The sequence below is a fragment of the Indicator indicator genome, chromosome 26 (genome assembly GCF_027791375.1).
Source record: "Indicator indicator isolate 239-I01 chromosome 26, UM_Iind_1.1, whole genome shotgun sequence".
Lineage (NCBI taxonomy): Eukaryota > Metazoa > Chordata > Aves > Piciformes > Indicatoridae > Indicator > Indicator indicator.
The window spans coordinates 12,594,893-12,620,299 of record NC_072035.1 but is presented as its reverse complement, the minus strand read 5'-3'; the positions used below and the strand labels follow the sequence as shown (position 1 = coordinate 12,620,299).

The following is a 25,407-nucleotide window of genomic DNA, read 5'->3' as shown; positions in this document are numbered from 1 at the left end:
GGAACTGTGTAAAACACTGTACCGCAAAGATGATAGATACTGTATGAAAATTAGATGGGTTAGACTCAACTCTTTACTGAACTGAACATTCCCAGTACTAAAGCTGATGGCACAGGGGACTTTGGCTCTAGCTGCCTATACACATTAAAAAGAAAAATTTCCCTGCCTTTGTTTGAGCTGCACATGGATTATACTGCAACACTTACAAGGGCAAGTGTAATCACCTATATACTTCCCAGTATATTGCTCATGCAATTCTGCAGATTACTAGTAGTTTATGTTTGAAAGGATATTAGCTATATCCATTGATCAGCTTCCAGATACACACTAGAAATAGCCTACTGGAATAGCTCAGCAAGCTCACAGTGTGTTCTCTACTGCCCTGTCTGTGAGAACTTCTTGGACACGGGACTGTAGAGTATTCAAACTACATGGAAGGTTTTTTTTTTCCAACCTACTCTCTTTTGCTTTCCTTGCTAGTGAGCCTTCTGTCCTTCATCATCTGAGATAACAAAAAGTCCATTTCCAATATCAGGTCCAAAATGCAGGCGGGCTGGGAGACATAAACCACATATCAGTCATGCATTAATAAATACACCTAATCTTGGCCTGCCAAGCAGAACTAGATTTAACATGTATGTTTGGCTGTTAATTGTCAAACATAAGTGTTTCAGCTGTCCCCCAAATTTACAATTCAACATGTAAATAAGTTCTGGCACTGGAGTAGATGTGATTTTGCTTTTATATTTATAGTTCTGCTAGAGGAAGCCTTAATTTGGGAAAAGTGCTGTCAGTATAAAGGAGACCATGCTATTATGGCTTTTTACTTTTTCCCTCTGCAAGAACAGCACTGCTGCCCTTCATAGTGAGGGAACTGTCTCGTTTTGACTGTACCAGCACAGTTAGATGAGCCATAGCTTTCTGTGCCAGGCCTGTTCTGCAAAGCACCATCCATGAGAGGCATGAAGAGTGAAATCTCTGACAAGGCTGGACAACCCCCTTGTGGAGATACAAGTCATGAGAGAGATTGCTTTCATCATACCTCTTGTTTCATTTACAACAGGGCTGTTTTTATCCAATACTCTTGCAAACACTGGCTTGCCAAGAAAGCTGAATCACAGCAGAAACACTTCAGTAGTATATGCTGTCAGTCTACTTTTCTCATCTCTCTCACACAGTGAGAAAACTAAAAAATAGTATAAAATATGAACACTGCAATGTAAGAGTATGCTAAGCACAGCTTCCTTTCTCAAACAAAATATTGTAATGCATGGGTGGGTTATAAAAGGCCTGTGATACAGATATGGTATCCTGGGTAATCTAGCCAGTGTTAATGAGTTGGCTATGTACCAACAGTGTACTAATGAGTGTAGAACTGGCCACAGTGAAGACAGCATCCTACATGTTTCCTTTTCATCTGGTTTAAATAAGAAATTCCTCCCCCCTCTCCTGCTGTCCCAGAAACATGTATCCTAAATTGTAGGGAGGCAGCACTTCCCACTGATGTGTTTCCCAAGCCTCACCCCTTTGCAATGAAAGCTCCAGCACACCCCAGTCATGCACAGTAATAGTAGTTTTGGAACATCAGTCTCCAGGACTGTCAAAGCAGCACTACAGAATTTATACAGAACATTAAAAACAAAGGCAGTCTTTTCACAAGAGTTTTATTTTTATTGTAATGTGTAATTCTCCTGAATCTCTGTATTCAGAGTGAAATGGTAAAGACTGTGTGTAACACTGCACTTAGACCAGAGAGATTTATTTCATCACATAGAGAGAGAAGAATGATGATAGCAGAGGGAAAAGGGATAGTAAAGAGAATCAGAAAGCGTGTCAGATCAGGCACTGATTGCACTGGAAAATCCATAGAGGCTAAAAATAATAAATAGAGAAAAGATAAAGAGGACAAATCTGTAGTAAAAATGGAAACATTTGTTAGGATTTTATTATTTCCTTTCATACTCAAGTTTATCGTCCAAAATTTAAATGAACAACAAAGATGCATCCTTGCAAAGGGAATTGGTGCACAAGTCCAATAAAGTAAAGCTCTTCTGCATTATTCACTCAGAATTACGCTGAATATTGCATTCTCCAGAGAGCCACTTTTTCTGTCAAAGTTATGGAGGTGGTGAAGTGGCAGAAATGCCAGGCAAACCCAGAGTTATTAATCAGATCTGCATTTGTTCCCACGGCTTCTCTTTTATTGCTGTTCTTCTCTCTGTTAAAGGTTTCCTGTATTACTTGCCAGGCTCCCAGAGTCTGTTAAGAGTGACCATAAAGTACAGAAAATCTTAAAGAAACTTGAAAAATATGGCAAGACTCCTGGATTGAAAATTCATCCAGACACCTTTCTTAAGGTTCTGGCTGACCTGCAGGTGTGGGAGCTGTGTTGTCCAGAAATTGCTGCAGCTGTGGAGGTGAGATGATTCCAGGTTTTGATGCTTTGTGTGATGAGGGTGAGGAGAATAGGAATCTATGGGTGAAATTCATACAGTGGAAAGTGACCAGATGAAATCATTTAGGATCTCATTAAATGTCTTAAGATGCTACTGTTCATCTTTTATGAGGCACTTTGAACTCCTCAAAAGAAAGATGTTATGACAAGCATTGGATTATTAATCAGTATCATTTTATTATGTCATTGTTGATTTATTTACTTCAACAATGAAAGTGACATCTGTCATAATTTGTCAGGGCACTTGAAAAGAAACATTAGCTTGTGCCCTGAAAAGGCCTGTCATTCCCAGTAGTTACATCCATGAGCTGTTCAAGTAATGTGTTACATCACTCACCTAAGAACTGTGCAGATATCTTTTTGTTTTGCTTTAGCAACGTTAAAAAATAGCTGCTTCTCGAGATCTTAAGTTGGACTCAGCTCTTGTAATTCTTCTCCTTCTGCCAATTGCTTATAAGACACAAGAAAGGGAAGAAAACACACTCAGAATGTACACTGCTATGTTGGCTAAACAGGTACCTAGCTTACAAAAAATGGCAACGGTGCCACCTTGTGTCTCTAGCTCTCATCACAGTTGTTTCCCTTAATCTGCAAGACCAACAGAAACCTGAGAGGCTGCAGGTTACAGCACACCTTACATAAATCGAGTGTTAGCATGCCTTACAAAGGCAAAGGTTTAACACCCAACGTGTCCAGGTCACACACCTGTGTTTGCTGAGTGTCTTAGGAAACCTGCCCAGTTGTCTTGTGCCCTTATTCACATAGTTGCTAACCAGAGAAGGCAGCCTTGCCCTAATGCTCAATGTCTCTGTTCCTTGCTGGGTTTAGGTCTGATTTTTTGCTATTTGCTTTCCATCCCCTTTACATTTTGATCTCTCGTATTAGAGAAAAACACATTAGCATAGCTGAATCTCCTGTCTGCTTATGTATACATCTTTCAACAGCCACAGAGGAGAAGGACCTTGGTGGTCATTCTGACTGGAATAGATAAAGGAAACTGTCACATTTTAGAAGCAATAAAAGCATCACTGAATATGACCTGGCTGATACTGACAGTAATTCCAGACAAAATTCTTATTTAACTTCAAGTTGCTTTAATGTATACACTGCAGTGGTAGGTGGAAGACAGCTGCAAGTGTAAAACACAGAGACTCAACTTGGAAGGATTCAGGATATAAATTGCAATAAAGATGATAGAGTTTTCCTTTTACTTCAGTTTAGAGCATACCCATCTGTTCTGAAAGTTGCATTAAAAGCATTTGGAGGATATAAAGCACTGTACCAACTGTTTGCAAATGCCATTACATTTGTTTTGTTGTCACAATGGTCATTTTTTCCCCATGTTATCTCCATCTTACACATAAATCAAAAATTCAGGAAAGAACCTTCTTGTGTTTCAGTTTGTACGTGAAAGTATTGTGCAGATGCCAGAAGAGGACTTCAACGAGTGGTTCCAGGCAAGAGTACCCCACCTCAGTGCCCAGTCCTTCACCATTTAATCAGCTAGATGAGGTGGTTTTCCAGCTACAGCTGTCTTCAAGTGGAAAACTACTGCCTGTTGGATCTGGCTCAAGGAAGACTAGAGAAGAGGAGCTAACTGACTGGCCACTCCTGTGCAACTGAAATTTGTCCTTCTACAGTGCACCATAGAAAATAAAAGCTAAATACTGTCCCTCCTTCCTGTATGATGTCTTGGACACACCATCGTATTTCACCCCCAACTAACCATGTAGGATGAATTTCTAATCCCAGGTCAGGTCATTTCTTCAGACATTCATCTAATAATACCTCCAGTACAACAGCTATCCACTCAGTGCAGATACAATGATTTCCAAAACTAAATGGCCTTGTCCCTGTTTGCTCTTTATTTTAGCTCTTCTCTATAAATAATATCCCAAGCACAGGGTAGTTATAAGCTTAAAGACATTTCTTATTTTACATTAATCCTTTTTTGTAATTCAGATGATTTATTTTTGCATTGAGTTTATTCTGTGGTTATTATGTGATTATGGATTAATTCTTGCCTCATTAAAATCTATATTGAATACCAAAGCATCCTTAGATGCATTTTTCAGGTTTTCACCTGAAGGTGTTTTCCTCTGATTGCTCCAGCATGTTTTTGCCATTACTGTGCTGCTAACAGTATGATGACAGCCCTGAACTCACAGACAGGGATAAAGACATGACCTTTGTGAACCTGTCTGGCCTTAAGTGTGTATTCCATAGTGGGTCAAAATTGCTGGGTGGTGGAATCAGTGATGCAGTGACCTTCTAAGCTGATGATGGTAATGAGCTGCTTGCCAGCCTGTCAAAGCTTCCAGAGGACCTATTTCAATGGGAGAAATGCTGTTGACTCTTCAGCTGCAATGAGGGGAAACAATGCCTGCTTAGGGTCCAGGTGAGTACAGTGGCCATTGGCATGTAAAATGTTAATAATGGATAGCTTTATTTTGTCCCCTCCTCACTATCCAGAGACAGATGTTTTTAAAAGAAAGGAGCCAAGAACACAGATTTCTTTGACTTACAGCTATGAGATAAAGGTAAGCTCCTGAAGTTCTGTTGTGCTCCCACTTTTATGTGGTGATAAACTAGCATTGGTACAGCTAGCAAAGCCATTATTTTCCTCTCTCCATGATTTTCTTTGACTGCTTCTCAAAATCCAGTGACAAACTTCCCTCCAAAACTCTTAGGACTGCTCTAGTGCCCAGTGAAATTAGTGGCAGTGCCTCTGCCACATCAGCAGCGTGAGGTCTCATTCTGACCTGTGAGACCGCAACTCCACTCTTCATTGTGTCCTTCCATTCCTTTCAACTTCCTTGCAGCACTCTGAGTCTTGAGAAACCCCAGTTCTGCTGTTCCTTTGGAATCATTTCCCCATGATCCGAGTCAAACTTCATTGTCAGTGCTGTTGTCTTACCCAGTGTCAAACAAAAACAAATCTTGGAGCTTGGGAGTTCCTGGTTGAACTGTGGAAACCTTCATCTTGATCCTTCCTCACTAGATGGAACTACAGAAATAAGATTGTGAGAATTAAGAAATGGAAACAATGGAGCCTGTCCTCATCTGGAGGACAGAAGACGTGCTGCCAAAATCAAAACTTGATCCCAAAATCAAAATTTGATCCCACCCAAGCATATGACCTAATGTGCCTGCCTGTAAGATGAGATGATTGTGTCCAATGTAATAAGCTAATGTCTTGGGCAGCTCTTTTTGCTCCCAAAGCAGAATACCAATACTGAATGTTAGGATTCTCCAGTGTTGTGAGGTGATGAAATATGTATGTTTTGTTTGACAGTGGCTCTTCTCTCTCCTATTGCCACCAGGTAACAAAAGGGACTCCTCCTCTGAAAAGAAAATGGACTCTCTTCCAGCACCAGCCTAATGAAAAAAGTTCTGCATCTTTGAGGCAGAGAAAAGCTCCTCTGGAACAAAACAGCATGTACAATTTTGCTGCTTCCTGACAAACCTAAGTTTCTTCAGGCAAGTTCCTCAATTCAAGTGTTTGTTTGCTGGGTTAAATGACCAAAACAATGCAAAGTGGCTAGAGATCCATACCCAGATAAAAGAAGGCTTAGAGAGTTTAAAATTCTGGGGTTTTCCCTGCGGTTATCTTAAATTCACCTAAATGCTGCCATGAACAATCTCACAATCTATGACTTGCTTCAGCAGACCCCTTGCAAGGTAGGTTCATGGTAACCCATTTAACACCTTGGAGATAGATGCACCGAGAGCCCAAGCAATTTACTAAAGGTTAGCAGAGTGTGTTAGAGATGCATGGATTGGTGTTCTGTCTGCTCACCCTGCCTCCCATTCTGTTCTGGTCCTTTACAGTTTCAGCTAACAGGCCAGTCATTCATGAATTCCATTAGCCAAAACAAACCATGCAAGCTTGGGTTGGTTGCTTGCTTCATGCACTGGAGGGATGCTTGTGGGGTTCAGACATTGAACTCACAGAGAATCCCGTTTCCTGCTGTCTGATGTGTTCCCAGTGTCCTCCAAACCCCACTCTCCTCAGATCACACCTCTGTGAAACTGAGATCAGAACGTTTTCCTGGGTCTCACCAGGAGTAAGAGGCAGAAAGTTACTCTTGCCTGAGAATTGTTTGGATATTAGGCTGGCAATGTTACAGGAAAACTCATCAACTAAAATAGGAAGTAATGCCTCTTTCACCATTCACCCTTCCCTTCCACTTCACAAGTGTTCTGAAACTGTTGTCTCTACTCTCTTTTTGTAGGAAAGCTTTCACCCTGGTAGAAAATAAGCCAACCATCCTATTATATCAACAGCAATACTCCTGCTGCAGTGGCTTATAAATAGGGAGGCTAAAATAAACATCTCTATCTTTCTTGGAGATAGATTGATTTATTGTAAATAAATATCACACATCATAGGGGTGTTCAGAAATCAGGGTACATCTTCCTAATTGGGATTTCAGCTTTATGTATCACCACACTCTTCTGCTGTCTGGTAAATTAATGGCACCATGCCAACATGTTAAAGAGATGCAGCTATATTTGGGCTCACACATTAATAACAGCAACTCCTTTTGCTGCATTTTAATAAATATTGCTTTTGTAGCATTGCAGAAGATAAAAGCTCAGGCTAACAAACCCCAGGATATTTGGGACCAGCTCCAGCTCCTATTAAGGTCAATGGAAAGGTTCTTATCCACCCTGTTGAATATTGATTTCTATGAAATCAGAATAGGTTGTTATGGCAAGTGCAACAACTGATCTTGTAACCAGCCAGTTAATCTTTTATTCAAGGCACTAACTGAGTGGTTTTACTCGTGCTTTTTGCTATGCATAAAGCCTACACAAAGCAAAAACAAACAAAAAAAAAACCCAAACCCTACTTCCCAATAGGAAAGCTGACCAACCACCAAAAGAGTCTATCCTCCTCCTGAAAAAGATCATAAACAGCTGACCATCACAAGAAGCTAGAAGGACACATCAGGGCCTGACACACCTCGAAGCTGCCATTTCTTGTATTCTTAATCATCTGTCATTGACCAATGTCAAAGATGAGATGGAGATGAATTTTGTTTTACTCAAAGCTTGGTAGTTTATGACAAAATTAGAGACTAAAGGAATTAGCTAGAACTGTTGGTTAACAGTGCAACACACCAGTGTCACTGTAGCATGTTTTATTTATCTATTGTTATTTATTGTTATTTATCTACTGTTAACTTATATAAATAAGTTGTATTTATCTATTCATAAGGTTAACAGGAAGCAGAGAGGATATTCATTCAGGACTCCTTTCAACAGTGAGAAGGAAGGAATGCTCTTTTGTGCCATGCTAGAAGGGCAGGGAAGTGGCAGCATTCACTACACAACCAGCACCAAGTTCCATGTTTTGAGGATGCCACCACAGCTGACTGTGACTCTCCTCCTCTTTGTGGTAAGTGGCCATTTCCATAACGAAGTGCAGTCTTAAGGAATAAAAGGCAGATACTAGACTTTTCTGCAGTCAGGAAGGGAAATAAAGGATATATTCCACTGTGAGAGAAAGAATTTACCCTTGCACAAATCAAAGTAACTCTTTCCCATCAAAATATGCCCCCTGGAGGAGCTGGCATACTACAGCTACACAATCTCCTGTGTAGCTGGAGTGCTGACTACTGCATCAGCCCCATACAATTACACACTTTTCAATGGTGTTAGTCCTGATTAACAATGCCAGCCTTCAAGATTATGATTTTCTATTGTTAAACTAGACTTTTGCAGTGCACTTCACAGGGACAAGAGTAGATCCTAAAGCAGGAAAAAGTTGGAGGTGGGGGAGGGGAGAAAAAGCCTTTTCTCTTTAACACGTCTCTCCTTTTTTTTTTTCTCCCCCCCTCCCTGGCAAATGATTGTTTCTTTTCTCTTTGATTTATGTAGCTTTTTATTAGGGTGGCTATGTTTTAGTACATTACGTTGTAAATTACACCCAACTATCTATGATGGATTTAGTCATTGGGCTATAAATTGCAGTGGATTTTTAAAAGAACCCATCATGGTTGACAACTGGAGCATCTAATTTATTTCTAGTGCCAGATTACTGTAACAGTCATCAAAACATTGTCTTGCACAGCTTATTAGAACATTTCTCAGAATGTTCTAACAAATACTTGCCTTTGGTTCTTCAAACCATGTTTACAAAGTAGGGCAAGTTGCAAATAAGGAAAATACATATGGTCTGCAATGAAAACTTTGCAGAAAAAGTGTGGAGGGAAGATTACAATGTTGGAAAAGAGGAAGAACTGTGACCCATATAATCTAAGTGGCTGAGATAAAAATGACCAAAAAGCAAGCTTTTGCCATTGGTAAAAAAGACTTGATTACTGCTAGCTTATAAAATGAATCCAGGATATGAGCATGGGCTGAAGGAATATTGTGCAACTCTTTTTAAAGCCCTCTCCAGATCCACAAGAGATGAACCAGATTTTCCCGTGGATGAAGTGTAGAAAGAAAATGCTGGGATTACTAAACAAAACAATCATTTGGTATGAAAACTGTGTGGGGATGAGCAGTATGCAGTCAGATTCCTCAGTCACAGGCAAGGACCATTAGCTAGCTAGTCTTTCTGTAGAATTACAGTCACCTCCATAGCAAATGGGGATGAGAAGCTCTTCACCCACACAGAAATCCAGAGCCCAGTTCATATATTGTGGATTGTCACCATTTCTGGAGAAGTTCTCTTGTGTGTTAACTGTAGAGGGGGCTAAGAGAAATCACCTGGCCAGAGATGTGTAGCTAAAGCTCAATTTTCTGAGTATCCCTCCTTCAAGGAGCATTTTTTCTGTGGTAGTATTGCACCTGGATTTTTGACACCATGGAGCACCTCATGGCAGTTCTTTCCCAAAACAGAATATTTGCCCAATATCAGTCCAATGTGTTGGTGGCTACTCCATTAGTAGCTGTATCTGTACTACAACTTGACATCATAGAACAAAAGTGGACACTGAGTTTATACATTTGAACAGGTTGGGGTTTTTTTAAACAATGTTAAAAGTAATGTTTAAATTAGGTAGAAGAATCATGTCCTGTTATGTCTACAGCCAGATTCCTTTCGTATCCCAGAAACAGTGTCTCAGTGGCTTTTTTCCCATTAAATGGTCTCCTGAAGTAATAGTTAAATGAGTTCTGGGCCACATTCACCAATGCACCCTAGGCCACTGCAATTACACTAAAATAAAGCTGGAGTGGCATTGATCAGTGAGATCCAAATTTGATAACGTTTCTAATTACTGTATTTGGGAATCCTTAATGAAAGAAGAGGACATGTGTATTTGTGTGAAAGAATGAGAGATGGTTCCTATGGGATGATACACAATGAAAAAGTGCTAAGTATATTAATTATTGATAAAACAATTAGTATTCAGCTTATCCCACAAGCTCAGATCAGAGTCCAGATCCAAACTTTCTCTAATGGGTGCACTTAGACTTTTGGCTCAGGCCTACTTGTAGCATAACTGACCCAGTCCAACCACGGAACAAAACACACAGCCAGGCCTGTGGTTTGCTCTTGTAGGTGTTGTGTGAAGCTGGAGGTGATCTGGAGAAATCTAGGAAGAGATTCCAGACTGCCTGTGGGGTGAGTGAGAACTGATTAGATTCCTTGTCTGCATCAAATGCCTTAAGAGAATATGAAATAATATTAAATGATCCTGAAGTGCTTTCACAAGCATTTTAACTTACGAAAATTACTCAAAACAGCAATTTTCAGTTATTTGCTAGTACCAATTAGTCTGCAATTTCTTTGATAATACAAATACCACTAAAGTTGCAAAACTTGTTCAAATTCATAAACTAACAGGTCTGTCTCAGAATATTATCTCTCTTTAGTCAAAGAGCACGTCCCAGTCCCTGATCACTCAAAATTAACAGAGCAATGCTGCTCTTGGTCTTTGCCTAGCTGTGAAACAGCAGGTGTCAACCAACATGCAAGTGTACCAGCTGCACCCAGTCATCCACTGTTCCAGACAGGCCCATAGTATCCAGGGACAAGCCCACCTGAGGAATAGCCCCCTGCCCCAAGAAGAAAGGTAGTGAGGACATGTAAGGCATATACAATAAATTCCTTCATTAGTGAAGTCTTGAATGGTTTGGTTTGGTTTGTTTTGTGAGGGCTCTAAAACTGCTTCTATTCCGCACAGCCTAAATCTAGCTTTTCAAGCATGCTACAGAAGGCAGCTGCTAAAACACTTCTTACCACTGCAATGGACTCAAAATGTGCTTTAGAAGTTACTTATAAACAAAATTTCTGCCTGGGATTCATCTCCCCTACCCTCTAATCCCAAGGTATGCAAGTTTACTTCTGGTTCATTCTCCTCCACATGCATCCTAAAGGAAATTTGATTTAGCTGAGCTGTGATGCTCTGTTTTCAGGTGGTTAAAGTGAGGTAAGATAAATCTTGCTCTTTCAGTGCTACAAAAGGACTGCTACAACAGACTGTCTTGTCAGTCACATGGAGAAAAACTTCCAAGAACATGAACTCATTTGCAGGGAAAAGAAACACTGAGATAAAACAAGGTCTCTTCACAGCATATCACAGGTCACTCAGCACTGAACAGATGCCCGTTGCTGTCTGAGCTAGCGTAACATGTTGATACGTGACTAAATCAGGCAGGTCAGGAGTCAGGAGGTAGAATGGAAAAGGATAGATCATTAAAAACATCTGAAGACACCCTCTGATGTTTAAACACTAGCAGGCTTGCAGTCAGCTTATTCATTGGCTTCAACTGATGATAGTACTTTAGAAGGTTATCAGTGAATGAAAAAAACAATTTCAGACTGTGAAGGAAACTTTTCATTTTTGTCTGAACATTCCCCTCTTCACATATTTATTTACCATGAGGAATTTACCAGAGTTAACGGTTCACCATGGATGTTTGCAAAGCCACAGCTCACAGTTACATTCCACAGTGAGAAAATAAGAGCATACAGCTACAAGGGTAAAACTGCAATGTTAAGTTTAAGAATGGCATTTTTCTCACAACACCTATTGCAACATCAGCATCCACTGATCCCAGTGGCAGAATAATGCATCAGCCCCACAGACACTGCTGTCTCAGCAATACCCATGGAAATACAATGGCAAAATGAGTCCTGATCCATCATTTTTAAGGAAGGGAACATGCATCCTTCTTGCCATTACACTCTTTACTATTTAATACGCCACATATTTAATATGTGTTCTGCCCACTTCAAAAGCAGAAAAATGAGACATGCCCCTCCTGTGCCCTAACTGGTTATATACTAAAAGAAAGAATGACAGTGATATGGAACAGAGTGAGGGAAAGGTCTAAATTAATTATTGAAGTGTAATGTAATGCAACTATATTAAAGTTGGGGATGGGGGAGGAAAGCAGCCAACAAGAATTTTGCCTTTGATTCCTGAATGTTTATGTTTACTTATGGCAGATAGACTTCTTAATTCAACATTTGCTGCTAGCAAGTTATAAAGAAATCTGTGTCATACAAGCAGCTATTGGAGGGGAATGATTCCATGTCTGACTGTTATGTTTCTTTTCTGAGAATTATTTCTTTTCTGTAAGTTGTCTCTGTCTCCTTTATAAGTCCACCCATTACTGTGCCTCCCATGAGAAAACACCTCCAACATTAGTTCTGTAACTTACTGACTACGGTATTCAGTTAAATAATACAGCAGCTCCCTGCCCTAGGAAAAATATAACTGTGTGAATGTTTAATGTGTATGAAAAATAGTGAACTACCTATCTGATTCAACAGCATAAATTAATAACACCTTTGCTAGGTTCCCACTGAATCAACTGAAATTTAAGGGCCTTCAAGTAAGCTGTTTCTGTCTTCTGGATAAAGGGGGTTTCGTTTGTCATTATCCAGCATGACCTGAACTGAATTTATGAACTGTCAACAGAAAAACTTTCAAAGCCAGAAGCAACTGTCTCTATGATAGCTTATTACAACAGTTTCCTTTGTGTAATGTTGACAGAGAGTTTGATCTAAATATTCATTTTGAATCACTAAATGATAGGTAAAAATAAGGAGCCTTAAGCAGCCTCCCAAATCTATCCCTCCTCACTACTTTTCATGGTTAAATAAGTTTAGTGCTTTCAACACGCCTGTACAAATTTACTTCTATCTACAAGCTCCACTATACAAACAATATAATCACCCAAACAGCAGCCAGGAGATACCTAAACAACTAAACCCAAAAGTATAATGTCTACTTTCTAAAGCCTGCCAGTAAACCTTCATGATGTAGCTGTGTTGAAATTAACACAACAAATTGCTAGAGATTTCTTTCATTTTGCACTTCTTGAAACTGTAATTAACTTGCATCCCTTATTAGTATTGCTTAATCATTTGCCATCCCTCTTTTAGTTATTAACATAATCTCCATTTTTATCCATTTTTTTTTCTGCCATCACACTGAGGCTCCTTCTTTATTCCTTGTTCTGAGTCCAGGACGAAATGTTACACTGACATAAACATTCTGCATTTGTAATAAGAAGTTTCCTAGGAGCCAACCATATAAGGTCAGAACTTCTGTCCAAAGCTAACTGCAAGACAGAATCAAATTATGACTTCTCTCTTAACAGATAAGCACCAGGCATATAGTTCTGATACAAAACTTGAAAATTCCAAACTGTTGGAGGTATGTGGGTTTAACCTCAAAAAGATGAAAAAAAGTATAGAATGTTTTCTGCACTTGAAGTTCAGGCAGAAGTGAAGACAGCTCACCTCAGTTCACTATAAATAGAGGCTTCTAAGCAAAGACCTAACAGTGCAATGCAAATTTGGACACTGAGCTGTACAAAACGTACAGAAGAAAGGACTGATTTAGCAGTAAGCCTGGTTTGCTTAAAGCAAAGAAGAAAAGTTGGAGACTATGGAGACACTGGTTCACATGGCATTGCTGACTGGGAATGGACATGGAGTCATTTCCCTCCAATAGCTGCTTTGGGAATGCAGATTTCTCTATAATTTGCCAGCAACAGGAACCAACTACGCCATTCTGTCTTTGTTGCTTCATAGCTGTGGTCTCTGAGTTTGAGAAGTGTTGCTAATTAGGCTGACAGTCATGAGAACGAAGAGCAAGCAGAGTAGGGATGTTCCCATCTACTTGTCAAGACCAGAATGGCTAGATACAGAATTATCTTTAAAAATAAAAGGGCTGGGGGAGTTTTCCCTTGCTTCCCTATAGAGGAGCAAACTGAAATAGTGCTGTTCAGAATGTGGGAGGCCTCCATCCAATCCTGTGTGTCCCATCTCCAGAAGATCCCCTTTTGAGGGGGGGGGAGAGTCAGAGCACTGCGCTAGATGACAGAAGTAAGGCCACTTTGGTGACAGACTGCCACATTGTTCCAGCAAGAACTGTGATCTGGAAATGCCTCTCTCACCTCACACTGAGCTGAGGAAGCCAAGCCCAACTGACCAGTCTCTCAGGCCAGTACAAGGTCCCACCAGCTCCTTCTGACATGACTCTACACTTGAGAGGAGTTCATAGTGCTCAGGATTTGCAGAGACCCTGCTCTCCTCGTGCTGTGGAGAACCAGTGAGGATGCTTCTTGTATCATGATGTCTGGGTGTATGTGTCAGTCCCAAACTACAGCTTCTGTTTTTTCTGTGGCTTTTGTGTGTGCAAACACTGGAACTTCTTTCCAGAACAACTGTGAGCCATGCACATACCTTTGAGGAGAGTCCCACCAGTGAAGTGTGGTGAAGAGACCATATTCTGCCTTACAACAAATCCTGTCAAGCTTTGGCACCCCTTGAAATCAGGGGAAGATGACCTTTAAAAAAAAAAAAAAAAAAGTCTTGAAACCATCATCTCTCTAGCCCATCTGCTTTGGCCAATCATAAGCCATTTACCCAGCATCTTGTCCTACTCCTATCACTGGGAAGATCTCCACTCTGTACGGAGCGATCAGTTTCTTTTTCAAGACTCAGCTTGAAGTGCAAGGTTGTAAGCAAGAATGTTGGGTACTCTGACTCATTCTCTTGGAGGGCTATTTTTGTGATTGTTCTCCATGCAACTACATCTTAAAACTCTCAGTTAATGTTCTTAATTTTCACAGTTTTCTGCTGAGCCATCTCAGCACTGTGTTTCTTCCCTCTGCGGTAAGAACTTTTCCCAGGTTCTGAGAAATATAACTGCCCTCCATCACTGTAGGCTGTGAAACCAAAATGTTGGCTCGATATCTCAGTTTTCTTTACTTCCGTAAATGGCTACAAGTTGGTGCCATTTAAAATTTAATCAGTCTTGTCCTGACAGGATATACTTCTTGGATTTTAACCCATCTTCTAGATAAAACAAACCACTAAATTCAGCGAGGGTAACTGCCTCATGACAGAACCTTCGTCTCAAGAACCTCTTAATGAGCTCTCATTATCACAAATTGCCCTGAATATCTGTAATATCTTTGGTAACTCCACACATCTCACCACTTCCTGTCTCCTGCTTTCTTTGCAATCCATTAACAACCCTTAGCAGCCTCGTTTGAACAATTAAACTTTACTGTTTCTAGAAATGCACAAGGAACCCCAGGCTCTACTGCTAGCTCTGTGACTTTGAGAGACCTAGGAAAGGATTCACGTACTCCAACTTAACAGAGCCTGGAGTCCTCTGAGAAAGATTTGGTGCAGGCTGTTGACCTGTGTGACTGGTAAGTCTGCCAGTCTCTGAATCATCCTCTTGGAGATCCCCCATAGAGGCACTTTGACTGTCTGACCTTAGACAGTAAGAATCTACATGCTTTCAAGTTTCAAGTCTCCCTGGCTCATCTCTGCACACAACTTTGCCTTTGCTATAGAGCTAATGTGCCAGCAGCTTTGTATTGTACTTATGTTCAACACAAATGACTCAAGCTGCCCCATGTGAACTGGACGTTCTTGTGCACATGCCTGGTAATAGGTTCTTATTTACCTGTGGGTGTTTGAACTACAGACAAACTCAAGCTCATTCAGCCATTACAGTGTTTTCCTGAAAGTGTTCTCATGGATTAAAGGCTTGAATGCCCCTGGAAGATGCTGATCCCTTGCAGGGAGTACATCCATGGTCTCCATCCCTACTGAAATCAATTCTTAAAGTAATTGTGTGGTGTGATGTGAACTGTTTCCTGAGCTTGTCTGGTGACTGTGTTTAAAGTCCCCTGAGAGCAAACATATCAGATTTTACAGCCTCATAGAGCTTGTGCCTGCATGCTAATGGGTACATTGGCAAGCAGCTGTAACTTGGTATTTCTTACTCTTCCGTAAAGATACAGAACCTTTCTTTTGACATTTGGATAGATCAGTAGACTCTTATTCCACATTATATTCCAGGCATACAGCTGAGAGATGATTAATGTCTATGAAAGTAAAAATATTGCGCCTATATTTCTTATGTCCTTACTGTGATGACTGTGTTTTATCTTGTAGGATGACACCAGAAACTGGAAGCTGTGGCTCCACTCAAGTCAATTGTAAAACTCCCCATGATAAAAGCAGTCCATTCATAAAGCTCTGAACACCCCTCACTGCTTTCTGGAACTTTAATTATTGAAAGCCCATCAGGGGAAGCCAGCCAGAGCAAAATACCAGCTCCAATCTTCATCTGATCAGAAGGTCCTCCATTCTCCTGATGCTCCATGCAGGTAGAAAGTTCTTTTTTCTTATATCACATGGCAGAAACAGAACCAGTTCCTCTCTGGGTGCAGTCTGTCATACTTTTCCTCACCAACTTCAAAACTATGATGGAAGCAGAACATTATTTATTTGGTTTGTGGTTTATTTCTATATGGGGGTTTTTGGAAATGATAAAGATTCATTTCCTTGTTCCTCTTCGTCCATCCCCCAAAGCAGATTTCACCTTTATGTTCAGTAAGGACTGAATCACTTGCTAAAATCTGGCCAAAATTCTCTGGGCCCGAGCCACCACAATGCTTTAAGCCGGTTGTTTTCTACCAATCTTGAAGGTTTTTGCTAAGTCTGGCAGATAATTTGCGTTAGGAGATAGTTGCTGAGGAAGTGGCTGACACGGGGAATGGGAGTGAAGAGCACAGAGAAGTTCTCTCCGGGGCAACGCACACTCAGTTAAAGTCGTTTAACTGCAAACAGTTTAAAAGCTTCCGAGACCCCCAGAACAGCCGAAGGAGCCGTGGCTCCAGACCCGCCGTGCCAGAGGCAGGGGAAGCTGCTGGGGGCCAGGACAGGGGCAGCCGGGGAGGCCCGCTCCCCTTCCCCCCGCTGCCCCCCGGCTCGTCTCCAGCCAGCGGCAGCCGAGACACGGCGCTGGAAACCCTCAACGGCGTTCGTTTGCGTGTCTCTTTTCCCTTTCCTCCCGTGAATTCGCATTCAGCAGAAGGGGCGCTGCCGGTCCCAGCCCCCCCACCCCGCCCCGCAGCACTGCCGGTGCAGTCCCGGGGAGGCGCCCCGCCGTGCCGTGCCGGGCGGCTCCCTTGGCTCGGCGCCGCGCCGGGTCACGCCTGCCCGGTGCGCGGCGCTGGGCTCTTCCAGCCGCCCGCCGCGCCGCACCGCAGCCCCATGTCCGCGCTCCCCCCCGGTACCGACATCAAGAGGGCTCTGGATAACAGCCCCGAGACCAACATCGAAGATGAGTTGCCCGACGGACCGCCGCAGCCGCGGCCCAAGAACTACCTGCTCCTCAGCATCCTCTCCTGCTTCTGTCCCGCCTATCCCGTCAACATCGTCGCCTTCGTTTTTGCAGTCATGGTGAGTAGCTCCCCGCCGAGTCCCCAGGCGACCTTCGCCTTGGGGTTGAGCGTTCGGTGGAACGACCTCCTGCTCCCCGCACCGGCCGGGCTGCAGCTGCCGCGCTCCCACCCGCGACTCGCAGGAGCAAAGCGGGGCTGAAGGAGCTGTCAGGGTAATGGACATCCTTTTAACTTGTCCCGGGCGGCTGTGGGGAAAGCTTGGCGAAGCAGCGAGCCCTGGAGCATCAGCAGCCACAGTGTGTCCACTTAGCAGAGGATACAAGCTGTGAGGGCAGTTCAAATTTTCAGTATCAGGGAGATAAATTTGTTACATCAACAGACTGAAGTGGATACAGTAGCTCCATGTGAAAGTGGTAGTTGAGGGGCAGAAGCCAGATTTGCAACAAAGCAGATGTGGTTTCTACTTCAACTAGTTAAATATGACAGAAGTGCCTTTTTTTCCCAGTAAACAGGTTCTTTAGCCTGTACTACTTGCTAGAATAATACACGCAATAATGATTGTAGATTGTTAGCAAAAAACCCATACAAAATTGTGTATTGAGTACATTGAGAGAACAGCCTCACTCCTGCTACCTGACATTGTTTTGTATAGTCCTGTTAATAATAATCCAGCAGCCCTGTTAATTGCAAAAAGACTGTTAGAAGGCAATCTTCTCTGAATCAAAAGTTGCAGTCAGATCCAGACTTTTCTAATAGCATCCATGATCAGTAATATTGCAACATATTTCTGTTGTTTAGGAGCTGAAAAGGGTTTAAAACATGTAGTGTAGTTTCATCCTTTTCTCTGACAGCCAGGCTGAAAAGGTAAGTAAAAATATAATTGTTTCTTTTGCAATTAGGTATAAGAATAATTATCTATATCTAAAATACACTAAAGCACACCTTTTAAAACTAGGAAGATTGTTCAGAAATCACACTTGACTATTGGGATAAATACTTAAGGTTGAAAAATTACTTAAAGGAGCTATTCCAAAGCCATCTTCACAGCCTTCACAAGTATTAGCTGTCACTTTCTTTTTTTATGTTTGTTTGTTGTTAACTTCACAATATGCTTTTTTCTTTGATTGAGAAGATTTGGTTCTGCTGTGGTACTGAGAATCCTTTCTGTCTGTGGACACTTAGGGTGCTATATAAAGTAATGAGAGCTGATGATCTGGGGCTGTGAGCATCTGTTCACTCTGACAGTCCTTTCACCAAAGCAATAGGGCTGCACAGAAGTTAACTGTCAAGGGCAGAATTTGGCCTCTAAAGATTTTTACACCCCATATGGAGAAATCTACACCTACGCCCTAGGTGAAGTTCAGTCAGGCTTTTGGAGTCGGGCTTAAGTAACTGTCACCAGGGGATAGGTAGAAACCAGGGTGGGAAGAGCACTTCCTGAATGCTAAACAGTCTGTGCAGGTCTCAGCTGCCCAGTCCCCTAAAGGAGGGAGACAAAAACCAAATCAATAAAGTCCACTGTATGCAAATCCCTTCTGTTTCAATATTGTTCTTACCTAAAACCTCTCCTTGCCCATGAAAATAACATCCAACTTCTTTTCTATAGCCTGACTCCCCTGCAGTTTAGGTCTGCAGCCTTTAATTGCTCCATTAATATCAACCCCAGGTTCTGGCATTTTAACCTATGCTGGTTTTATTTCTGCTTCTGCTGGGATCTACATCTTCTCTCTCTTTCCTCAGCTTGTTTCCTAGACTTGATAAGGGTTAACACTGAGGTTCAAGAGAGGGCTTTTTATTTTCTTACAGAAGATGCCTTTGTAGCCTGCAAAACTTGCCTGAGGTCTTGTGTCAGAAAACATGAAGACCCATAAAACTGTTCTGCATAAACTTCCTCTGCCTAGCATGGGTCTGGAGGGAAACATCCTGTTGGCTTCTAGAGTGGCATGGTTCAGCACCCTGTTAGCTTGTGTCATGTCCTCCTTAAGCGCTCTGAATTCAGACAATGATTCCACTCTAAAAGTAGAGTTCTAACACACCCCCCAATTAAATGACAGATATGTCTTCAGTCTCTTCTGCTGCCCCATTTACAACTCCAGCACTAGTTTCCTCACTTCTTTCTCACCTTTGGGGGCACAAGCCTTCCCATTTCAGATCTTACCTCCTAGGCTATATTTTTAGAATCAACCTCTTCCAAGTTCTCCCTTTTGCAGTAATAACCTATTCTTGTTCCTTACCTCCTTTGTGAAAGAGAGCTCTTTCTCATGATAAGTGTAAGAGGATAGCGAGTAGGATGGAGAGATTTAATGGCATCATCATGTTGATACAGTGGCATTACAAGAGCAGCCCCCTCAAACTAGCCTCTGGTCACTTGCAGGTGTGAGGATTGCTTGGTATTTTTAGCCAATGGAGATCTGAATTCCTCATGGTCCTGGCCAGGATTCCTGGCTGCAGGATTACTGTTTTCCTCAGTACTCTTCTGCAGTTCCAACCAGATGCCATCAGTTCTCCTGCTTCCTGTTGCTTTCAGCAGCTATGTCATGTTGTGGTACCATTAGCTGGCTCTCTCAACCTCAGAGGTGCTTCACTCAGACTCTCTCTATTCTGTCTCATGTAGGTGAAACCACAGGCATTGGGGCAGGAGCACAGGGTGCAGGTACCAAGTCAGGATGCTGATAAGACAGAAGAGACTTCTCTGGTGGAAGGCAGTGTGCCACTGAGCTCTTTGGCTCCTTATCTGCAGTGGTGTCTTTTCTCCCTCTTGTGTACCCAGAGAACGCTGATCTGGCAGTGAATTGCCAGTTGTATCTGAGAGTCGGCTCTGGTGAACTGGCTGTATCTGACTCATGGAATCAGAGCTAGAAGGATGCTGAGGGACAACTCAAAAAATTAATCATATATATCTAACACCAGCACTGAGGTCTGATAGTTGAACAAACTTTCATGGCCATTTCTAGTACAGCACCTTTGTTTATCTTTATTTCAAAGATCTGTATGTCAGACTAGTCATCTAATTCCATAGTAGCAACTAATTTTATCAGTAGCAACTTCAAAACAGACTCTTAAAAGCTGTTTCTCCCTGATTGTTTGCTCCTAACTCCCTCTTTATGTTGACACATTTCTGTTTAATCATTTGCATGTTTCAAACAACATATGTGGTCAAGCTGTGACAATCTTGGCTCATCTGCCTCTGACAGTAACAAGTTATTCAACTGCATTTGTTACTCTTGGATTCAGATGTCTTGTCCATGTATTAGTTTCCCTCTGCAGACACAAGCAGCAAGAGAGTGGTAGAACAAAGAGTAAAACTTCCTTTCTGAGGGCGTCACCTCTTCTATTTGAGATCCCAACGAGCATGTTGGCTTTGGTCATGTCAATGACTTAGCACAGTGACCAGTGTTCCTGTACAGTTATACTTCTCTTTATGTAGAAAGTTTATTTGGAAGACTTTTTTATTATTTATACAACTCTTTTAAAGTAGCTCGTAGATACTTAGACATCTAACATCATACAGAAAAGCCTGCCTTTACTTCAGGGGTATTAAACAAAACTCAGCAGCTGTTCTTAAGCACTTTTGCATGGTCCTTATTTTTGCAAACTGGTAAGCTTTTCCTCTGCAACATCACTTTCACTCTGTCCCCAGAGACGCAGAAGTCCAGGGCTTGTTTGCATGCCACTGTACAGCCTGCAGAGCAAACTCCCCTCATAGTGTCCTGCTCATCAACTGCCAGCCCCATTTGGTTAAAAGTAGACATCAAGCCTGGTTCTGAATTGCTCTCTGAGTGGTGTCCCCCCCCATCCTTTTCTCTTTCCCTGTAAGTTGTGCTCATAGTGAGGAGTCATAGTGAGCCAGCATGTCTCATTCTTCCTTTGCTCTGAACTGGAGTGTCTCATTGTCAGGGAGAGCCAGATAAGGTTTGTCACAGCCTGGCTCATGGAAAACCTAGAAAATGTTGATCTGAGAACCTCAGTCTGGTCTGCCTAGATTTGTAAGAGATGTAGAGCAGGATTTCTGAAGTCATTCAGTATTCTTTCTGCTTTTGCCAACAGTACCTTGAGAATGTGAAACAGAAAATGCACATTAAAAGGGATTAATAGTTTGTAGCTAATTCAGCAAATTTCTGTTCATATGAGGTTAAATCACTTCATTGTTAAACTGAGAATATTTTTTATAAATAGATGTGTGTGAACCTGATGAAGTCACTGAGGTTGCTCAAGTAAATAAGCAGCTGCAGAACTCTGGCTTTAATTTAGTTTATGACTTCATAGTGAGCGAGGTAGCAGAAACCTGAGAAATCGTATGGTATTAGGGTGAAAATGACTGAAACTTAAAAGCTGGACAGGCCAAATGTAGAACACTTGCTGTGTTCTGTATACATTGCCTAGCTCCTGGAAATTAACAGATGTAACATTTAAGACTTTGACAGTTAATGTTGTCCATCTAAGGTGGTAAACTGGAAACTTCATTCAAGGGCCCTTTGAAGCAGGTGGAAGTAAATTAATTTCAAAGAGCTTTGCATCAGACCCCAACCACTCCCCCAAACCTCTTATTTTTCCTTGAATGCTGTTTATGCCATTTAATTTAAACCTCTTAATAAAGAAACTTGTCTCCTTCCTGTCTCTCCCAAATCCTCTTATCATTAATGCTATTTTCCCTCTCTTCATCATGACATTATTTATTGAAGTGCACAGAGTGAATTATTTATTCAGGACTTGCAGAAATCACATGGACATTCTCCAGACTTCCTAAATACCTTAGTAAAATTGCACAGAAATGCAGGCAGTGCTGCCAAGTGTTACTTACAAATGTCTCAGTCTTGAGACCACGTGGGGGGAACTGAGTCTAGGGTGTTTGCAGGACTACTCTCTAGATGTCATGCAAAGTGAGCTCTTTGCTGGATGGGAAGGGCAAAGTCAGGGCTGGGGTGTTAGTGACGTTTCTCTGTGTTTCTCTATATACCCACACTCACATTTGTAGTTGCTACCAGAAGCAGCAGGAAAAATCAGCTTCCTCAAGACCAATCCAAGCCATGTTTCTCTGATATGATTTCTTTCTATGTACCTTCCCAAATGTATTTTGACCAAACCTCAGAAAGATCTTCTTCTGTAGACAGGACTGCTGAAAACCATGGAGTAACTTAGGTGAGAAGAACTCTGCCAGCCACCCTTTGTAATAGGAGGCCACACCAGTGGAGAAGCAGAGGTGACATCACCTTATTTATGTGTTTGTGTCTGTCTCTCATTCCCATCTCTTCCACTTTCTCCTCTATATCCTTTAAGTCCACTACCCAGCCTCAAAAAAATTTGACAGCAGAGCGTAGGTAATTGCAATATTCTTTAGGGAAATGAAACAGAGAAATGTTTAGGTATGTAGGCTTCCAGGAAGAAAAGAAATGTATCAGTACTCTCTTTAAGGGCAAGAGTGCATCAGCAGCTCAGCCTTTCTTAAGACACCAGAGAATAAAGTACCTGCACTTACCCTTGAGATGCAGTTCCAGCAATACAGGCTTCATTGCTTTGGGACTGTCTTGGCACGAGCAACCTTACTGCAGTGCTAACAGCAAGGCTGCATCTAAGCCATTAACTTCTGTGTGCTCACTAATCGACAGAACACACACAGATAATGTCCCTAATTATTTTTATGCTCAGTCTACAACAAGACTTATATCCTCTGAAGTTCATTCCTTTCCTGCTCTCCACAGTCTCAGATCTTCTGTTGAATTAGCCACTCTGTCTTTGCTACAAAAAGTGATTCAGAACTAAAGCACTTTTTTGTAATAGCTGATTCCCAAGGAATTGTGCTGAGATAGCTCAATAGTGCAATCTGATAAAGAAATCTGGACTCGGTATCATAGCTTATGAACTCAAACTCTCCTATCTTACAAAATAGTTCTCAGTAATAATGCTCCTTCTAAAAGTTCTTTGATAGCATCTTATTCTTGGGAAGAAGTTGTTACAAACTTTACCAGACTCATATTCTAGAATACTTCAGTGCTCCTTCACTGAATCTTTCCTTTTAAAAAAATCTGGTCTGGTTAAACCAAAAATTAAGTCAGAAAAACCCTCACAGTCTGACTCACAAAAGACCTGAAGATCAGAGTGGTCCTATCACACTTTGCAATCTCTGTATGTAATGAATACAAAACACCTGCCAAATCATGGGTGGCTAGAGATAAACTCAAATATGTTGAGGTAATATCTGTATGTCTGATGCATACCACAGGATGTGTACAATAATAATTATCAGTGTGCTCCAAAAATTCAAGGGGACAGAATTTCAAGCCCACAAAGATGGCATTCAGAAGTTTTGTTCAGATAATATAGATTTGTCTTTTTACCACCATCAGCAAACTACCTACTACTTCTTCAAACTTTGTTTGGAACCGGCTGCCTAGGGAAGTGATACAATCACCATCCGTGGAGGTGTTCAAGAAATGTGTGGACATGGCACTTTCAGACATGGTTTAATGGCCATGGTGGTGTTAGGTTGATGGTTGGACTCAATGATCTTACAGGTCTTTTCCAACTGAAAAAAATTCTATGATTCCACATTTTGAAAAGTGAAATGCTGGAAAAAAAAAAAAAAACAAACAAGTAAGCTTTTTATAAGAAGTTTTCCTGAGGCTTTCTGTGAAAATGCAGCCTAGTTGTGCTCCTTTCCATGCTTGTGATCCTACAAAACACGAGCATTTATTTCACTGGTCATGAAGTGGCCAACTAACAGTTCATGTATACAGTCTTTGCAGAGGTAAAAGCTACTGTTAAATGAAGGTAGGTGGATTAGAGCTGGTTTGACAGCTTTTATGGTGATGTGGTCAAGAAAACTCACCATATGAACGGAGCCTTACCACTGACAATAAGAGAGTTGTAACTGCAATGAAATGTACTGACAATGATCAGAGTAGAAGACTGCCCTGCCTGCTCACCTTGGACTGCTCGTAGTGGATGTTTACTTCTAAAAGGCAAGTGACCATTCACTGAAGTCCTTTCTACAGCACCTAAGTGTAGAGCTCACTTAGTTCAAAGCAGTCCTTTTGGTTTGGGTACAGATTTCTGTGAATTAAAAAAAGTCACAAGCTCTCTGTTTTCCTTCCCCAGGCTTTAAACAGTTACAATCAAGGAGATATAGAAGGGTCAAAAAGACTGGGTCGCAATGCGCTCTGGGTGGCTGTGGCGTCAATTATCATTGGTCTTGTCGTCATTGGAATCTATTGCGCAGTTCATTTCACAACGGTAAGCAAAACGCTGCTAGTTATGATGCAAGCAGTTCTGCTCTGTGCCCAAGCTTCAGAATGTAAAGCTAAAGACTGTAACAACTATCTACTGATGTTAAAATTGAGAGATGCATGCATGTTTGCCAAAAGAGCGATTCTTGCTTCTTTTGCAATTTAGAAATTCTGTTGTCTGTGGTTAAATGCAAACGAGTGTGCCTTAGCAGCAGTGGTTTTTCTAGAAACTCTTGTAGCTCCCATAGGATTTTCCAATTCAGGCCAGATGCTTTTTGGGTTTTTTTTCCTGACCATCAGTTTCACTATCTGCTAGATCATATACATAGAGAATTTGAGATTTCAGGTAACAGAGTCCCCAAGTGCCACTTTTCACTCTCATAATCTGTTCAATGTATCTTCAGCAATCAATTACTATTTTATTGTTTGATATTCAGATGAACATAACTATATCAAAAGTGACCACAAATGTAATTTTGACCTGGCTTCCTGTGAGGTAAGGTATTTCACTCTCCATGCCATGTAACTGATTTTGGACACCTGGAACAACAGTGGAGCAACTCAACAAATTAATCTCTATATACACAGTGTTTGCCCAGGTGGATTATAAACTGGTCTGGACAAGAGGACAAAAGTAATTAGGATATTGATATCTGTTCTTAAGGTTGTGCAACAATGTGTTCTTTTCCCCATAGTAATATGCAAGTCCCAGTAAAATTTAGTTTGCTTTATTGTTAGCTGGTTTGTTTGCAGAATCTTTGTGTGCTGTACAAACGTATGTATAACCTATAAACAGAGATCATCTCATCCACCACTGAAATGCAAATGTCTCCAGGGAGCAGAGTGGAGTAGCTGGTTCAACATGCAAGACACTGTCAGGCAAAAACTTGGAGTACCCCACACTGAACTGCAGGGAAGGTAGTGGAGATGGGGGTCCGTTTCTGTAGCTATTAGTGGATGGTGCCACAGAATCCAAAGCTTACTGTATATCCCTTAATTTCCCATGCATTTTGCAAACATTGAATCTCTTTGGTTCAGCTTGTGTTTGGTTTGCTCAGCTCTCACAGACTGAAAACCAAGTCACCTCAGGCAGGATGTGCC

At 41.5% G+C, this 25,407-nt stretch overlaps 1 protein-coding gene across 1 annotated transcript; it reads left to right on the top strand.

The window, feature by feature from the left end:
* The first annotated feature begins 16,952 nt into the window (after positions 1-16,952).
* TMEM233 (transmembrane protein 233) lies at positions 16,953-24,736 on the top strand. The gene is made up of 3 exons (XM_054392570.1): positions 16,953-17,141; positions 24,179-24,313; positions 24,653-24,736. The coding sequence occupies exons 1-3, from the start codon at positions 16,953-16,955 to the stop codon at positions 24,734-24,736; spliced, it is 408 nt and encodes a 135-aa protein (XP_054248545.1).
* Positions 24,737-25,407: the final 671 nt, after the last annotated feature.